At 44.0% G+C, this 6,107-nt stretch overlaps 1 protein-coding gene across 1 annotated transcript in view; it reads right to left on the reverse strand.

Moving 5' to 3' along the window:
* TRUB1 (TruB pseudouridine synthase family member 1) overlaps positions 1–6,107 on the reverse strand; it is a 45,270-nt gene that overhangs the window by 37,556 nt on the left and 1,607 nt on the right. The window contains exon 3 of the mRNA XM_019555475.1: positions 3,845–3,940. Coding sequence (XP_019411020.1) covers positions 3,845–3,940 — 96 coding nt within the window. The remainder of the gene's footprint in view (positions 1–3,844; positions 3,941–6,107) is intronic.

The following is a 6,107-nucleotide window of genomic DNA, read 5'->3' on the forward strand; positions in this document are numbered from 1 at the left end:
AAAAGTGGTAGGTTTCCATTAGTAAGTTTGCCCACTATGAGCCATGCTTTTTATAGTCATGCTCAGCTGGCTGCATTTAGTTAACATTATAGTTGGTTCCCATTACTGAGCACAAGCTGTTTTGAGCAGCAGTTCAGAAATAGGCAATGTATTTACTGCGGTTTCCTTGTATGTAAGACTAGGGGCCTGTTTTCCCCATGCTGACTGGGGTCGGGAGGGGAAATCTCATCTTGTACTCCAGTAATACTGTAACATTTTAACTCCTATTAAATCCTTATACAACCCCACCAAAAGAGAGTTTCAATTCTAAGGATGTTTTTGGAATTTCCTACCACAAAGACAAAAGCAACATTGCCGCATACTGTAGTTAAAAAGACTGAATGTACAGGCTACATATTTGTGAGCTGAAGCTTGTATCAAGACCCTCACAAGGTGTTGAGCCAATGAAAAATGACAAGCCCAGCCCAGAAGGACATACCTGTCTTCCCAACTTCAATAAGAGTATAAACAACATACTAACAACTTATTTTGTTAAGCACCAGATTGTGTAGTCTGTGTATTTCTGGCAAGGAGATACAGGCTAATCTTGGTAAAACAAACAGCAAAGTTGAGCTTGAATTTACCATTCTTAATAATTAATTGGCCCATCTTTAGACTTGTCCTTTAATGGCTCCTTTTAGTAATTTATTTAAACACATACTTCATTTTCATAGCACTGAATTAAGATCACTTCTCTCTGCCCATTTACAAACTGTATAGTTATCCATAATACAGTAAGACAGGACTCGCCATTGATTTGAATAATGTACTTTGGTCTTATCTTACTTAGGGCAGAGATACATGACATATTTACTATATAGCAAATTGGCCTTATGTGCAGTAAGTGCAGAGAACATAAGAAATGCAGCCTTACTACGAAGCAAATCACTCAAGTCTAGGGTAAAGTTTTCCTTTGAAAAACATATAGCACAATGGTTCTCTACTTCATCAGATTCAAGGCACCCATCATTAGACTTGAGGCACCCCTCAAAAAATGCCACAAATTTTCACTTGTTTTTTGACTACCAAAAAAATGCTTCTATGGCAAAGAACTCAGAAAGACCAAAAGGGCAAGAATGTTTTTTTAGTGCTATCAACTCCTATTCTGAAATAGCTGGATTTATCTTGTGAATCACGTGAGGTGATGAAGCGATCTCGGACTCTTAGCTGCATGTCCACAACCTTAGAGAAGAATATTCCCTATGGTGTAATCACCGATACAAGCTCTTGCCCAAGAGGTATACAGAGAAAACTAACGGAAGGAACCCCATTGTTTGCTGGTTGCTTAAGTTTTACTTCTGTTATTCTTTTATATTCAAGCCCTTAAAAAAAAAAGTAATAATTAATTACTGTGATTAATCTGCTTGCATTTAAATAATTGTGCGCTCAGTGGCATGGCAAGACCCAAAACAAACAAAACCGATACACCTCTGAACTGACATTAAGAACCACAATCAGGATTAACCTTCCCCCACCCCCGCTCCCATTTGTTTCTCTAGACTTTACAATTTTTGTGCTAACAGTTGGAACTGAACACCTTTACATTTTCTTTTCTATGCTACATTTGCAAAGCCTCAAAGTATGAAGCAAAGTATGAAATTAAATATAGTATCAAAATGTATTTTTTAAAAATATATACATGATTTAGACATTTGCATGGCATTCAGCATCACTGGACCCAAGCACCCCACGAAGGTGTAGTAGTGCTTAACTCACATATGCAAAAATTATTTGCATGTCCAAATGGTACAGGATCAGGGCCTTAGCATGCACACATGTATTCTGCCAGGAAGCAGCAATGAATGAGTTTGACATGAAGCCTGAATTCAGAGGCACAGCATCACCCATCCGGAAAGGAGGTTTAGCAGCCACAGAAGGCGTTTTGTGATGCTGCCCACTGGTATGTACGAGATGTCCCACTGCCACCAGGGTAAAGACAAGAGATGAGCGATCCATTAAGCCGTTTGTGCCTCTGTTATTAATTCCTTCCTCTCCCCTGTTATTTCTTCTATGCTCTTCAAAAGTCTGAAAGCATTTACCCCACTCCCCTCCCCGTGTTGTCCTTTTCAGTTGGGGTCCCACTGATCTCTATCTGTATACTTTGTATGTCAGTGAAATGAAACATCCTGTGCCCTTGTGAAGGATCGATCAGCAGCATATTAAGGTGAGACTCATTTCTGCCCGGACCAGATACAAGCCAAGCATGAATACTTTTTCTCATACCACAAGAGCAAACTCCGGAGCCCATTGGATGCCAGAGAAACAGTAGAAGCAATTGAAAAGCATCAGTGATTTCTCTCCCCAACCCCCTACCCTCTCTTAAATCAATGTTGTCGGCTTCCCACAACCAGCAATATTGTGCTCGGTGGGAACACCTGTGCAGGAGAGAACATCAGCTTCATAACTAGATGCAGTGCTCTCCAATGAACGGCAACAGAGTACAGGAAATTGGAGCAAGCAGAGCTCAAGCTTCACTTCTAGTCTATGCAAGTTAACAGTGCACACAGGTGGAAAAGACAGACAATTACCAGCAGATGGGCATCAGCATATTTGCAGCTTCTGCACACAACCCAGAGTCCTTCTACTCAGAGAAGTGACTGCATCAGAACTCAGCCCGTTTACTCCCCCACTATATCCACTCACACCTGTTAGACTTCCTTCCAACCAGGATTTTTACTCTGCAGGGCTGAAAGGAATAAAACCAGCCATACCAGTTGGATTAGGCTAACTGCTGCTCCTATTCTATGCTGTCCACTAATAAAATTATTGGTGCAAAGATGGGAGTAATCCAGCTCACTGCGTCCCACGGGTAAGCTTGCAGGGCAGGCTATCAGAACATCACGCTACCAGTAAAATCAACACAGTGTGGATATAAATGCATCTGTTCTAAGTGATTAATACCATGTTCGGCCCAGTGTGATCCCTATTTCTTATGCTGCAACACGCTCCAGCTAACCTACATACCCCTTAAATGTAGGAACCACTTTAGCACATTGCATCTTTCAGCCCAACTGCCTGCTATGTAACTTAACTGCACTTCAGACGGGGGCATGGTAGCTGGAATTGCATCCGCCTGCTTTGTAACTCACTATAGTCCTTTTAACTGTGCCAGAAGCAGCCTAGGGGGAGGATCTGTCAAAGAGCAGCTATTGGAAACCTTGAAAATGATTGCAGCTAGTCAGCTTCAGGGCTGCTGGTACCACACCACCAAAAGCACTGTAAATCAACAGTCCTTCAGCGCACTGCACTGTCCCTGCTGTAATACAAGAAGCTACCACACTGACTAATTAGAAGATATTAAAATGAAGCTATGAAAAGCTGCTACTACTACAGCACCAATAGAGCTGCAGCCTTAAGAGGAACGAGTGCTTACATGAAGTCTGGATAAGTGCACACTTTACATAAATGCATAACCTTTTTGCAGTCCCAAAACAATGCCCTTCAGTACATCACACTGTATCTGATGCAGAAATCACTTGACGACAATAAACAGGGAAGTTTATAGATGTCCTTTTCCTATTGGATGGGATCACCTCCACTTCTTGTCCTAATCTATTGTGTTGCTACGCTTTATATAACAGATGGCTGAACTGAAGCCTACATGTAAAGCACTTAAAATTTCTTTGGAGACAAAAATGGTGTTTTAGAAACACATTATTATAACAATAAATGCTACCAAAAAATCACAACAGCTGCAAAATGCCAGCTTATTCAAACAAAAGTACATACTCATCTCAAGTTAACAGAGGCAACATTTGTTAAATAAAAGCAAGAAAACATGACAGATATTTATATTTTTCATTACCCAGAACTCCTGAAGCTGCACTATCCAGAGTCCCACCATGTCCAATCTTCAAGCTCGGTTTCTTCCTTTTTCTGACAACCTCTTGTACACCAGCTTCTGCACAAATAAATTGACAGGAGGCATTACAAGACAACCTCAGCACGTGGCAGCAGGCAAAGTATCTGGTATTTATGTTGAAAGGTACCAAAAGGACAGAACAAATTTAAACAGAAAGAATTTTTCCTTCTTCTCCAACTAAATGATGAATTGAGAACATAGAAACTGCTCCTCAAAAAAAAAAAAAAAAAAAAAAAATCCACTGGTTCATCTAGAGCAATTTTCACCGTGTGCCATTTCAGTATCAGACAATAATAATAAATCATCTCCTGCGCCATCAGAAACAGATTTGCCGTGAAAGGTTCAAAGAACACCACTGTGGGCAATTTACCTGGTGTGTTTCATTAATGGAGCCTCATCAGCAGCAGAACCCCACCAGAGCGATCATCTATCACACACAATGGTGTGCAATCACTGCCTCTCTATGGTAACGCAGTACAAATAGTCTTGCCATATTTAATTGCACAACATGGGAGAAATGTTGCAGGCTGCATGTTTTCCATGGGGCTGCGGGCAAGCAAGCAGAACCTGCTCACTGTTGTGTATCAGCTCTCGTGGTACCACACACAAACGAGTATCATATTAGGGTTTTTTTAAGTACAGGTTAGGCGCATCTACACATCACCGTATGGCGATGTTGCTACGGCGCCAAGCTTTAGTACTTCCTTTGGGTGGTTACTGCACCGTGTGCACGGTTAGATTTTGCTGCTAGCGGCGCACTATGCTCAGGGAGCGCACCACTACAGTGATGTAGCGCACTGTATGGTGATACAGCGCATCACTACGTCACTGCAGGGTGATGTGTAGATGCGCCCGTTAGACACGTGTCTTCCTGGGATGGTTTGGGCAGGGATGTTCCTGCCTAGAGCGGGGGCAGAGCGGATGACCTCGAGGTCCCTTCCAGCTGTATTTGTTTGATTGTCCAAATGTGACTGGCCTTTTAATCCGATCTAGGAATTCCTCAGCCCAGGTCACTCTTTGAAGGGCGCATTCACCACACTAAAGGGCACTGGGAACTTAAAAGCTAGCAAATAATAGGGTTATGAAGGCTCCACATGCCGTCAAGTCTCTGCACCTAGATCTGTAGGTTTACAATGACACCTTACTATTTCAACTGCTTCACTTCCTCCCTACTGCTGGTAGCAGCTCCCCAGTGCTTCAAAGGTCCACGCAAGCAACAGAAACAGCAATGATTCAGAAAGTGACCATTATGAAGATTTTACGAAGAGCCCAATCCAGCACTGAGATATCACAGGGAGATGGATCCTAGCTGTGTGGAGCCCCCTCCGCAGATCACCCCACAGGTCAGGGATCCACTATATGGTTTTCAGATCGGGACTGGGGCCTTGAACTCCAAAAGAGTCTACAATCAGCCCATGAGGATCACAGTTCCACCATGCTGCAGATGTGCAGACATGGTCCTCACTGTAAGGGGGTTGCAATCTTAACTTCTTGTGCAGAAGGGGAGGCGGCATAGAGCCCCATGGAAGTGATAAGCTTACTCGGGCAGCCCCGGCCCTGCAGGCTGGTCCAGGTCTGCCCCAAACCTGCAGTCGCTCCCAACACCGGAGCCGGGCTTCAGTGGGATTCCCTCCATGGACCGAAACCAGACTGCTAGACGGGGACCTGCAAACAACCTGAAAAACTAGAGGAGAACAGTACCTTTTGCTGACCTGCTCTTTGTGAACAATGGGGCCAATGTACACGGCCTGGGGAAATGGAGGGGTGGTGAAGGCAGCAGAGTGACTGCTCAGGTCCTGCCCATGTTTGTGGGAGACTCCAACGCAAGCCTGTCAGGCAGGTTCACAGAGAACGGGTCCCAGCTGCCTGAGGAGGCCAGACAAGAAGTACCCCCACTCTTAAGACACTTGTGCAAGCAGATACTGGAAAGAAGGAAACTCCATCTGGGATTTAAATTTAAGGAATTTCCACCTGTGCCTAAAAACACAGAGCTGGGAGCGTCTGAGCAGACACTTCCTCTGCCTCCACCCTCATCCACGTGCCCCTCTGCAGCCCCTTGACACTCTGGACCAGATTTTCTAACTGGCCATTATCCAAACCTGTGCAAAGCAGGGATCTGACTTCCACCGTGGGCCAGGCCGCAGTTTCAGATGGGTTAGCAATCTGCCAGCATGGAGGGTGGGAAAGCCGTATGCTGCTGCAGAGC

This window comes from Crocodylus porosus, unplaced genomic scaffold (assembly GCF_001723895.1).
Source record: "Crocodylus porosus isolate Cpor-Errol unplaced genomic scaffold, CroPor_comp1, whole genome shotgun sequence".
Taxonomy (NCBI): Eukaryota; Metazoa; Chordata; order Crocodylia; family Crocodylidae; genus Crocodylus; species Crocodylus porosus.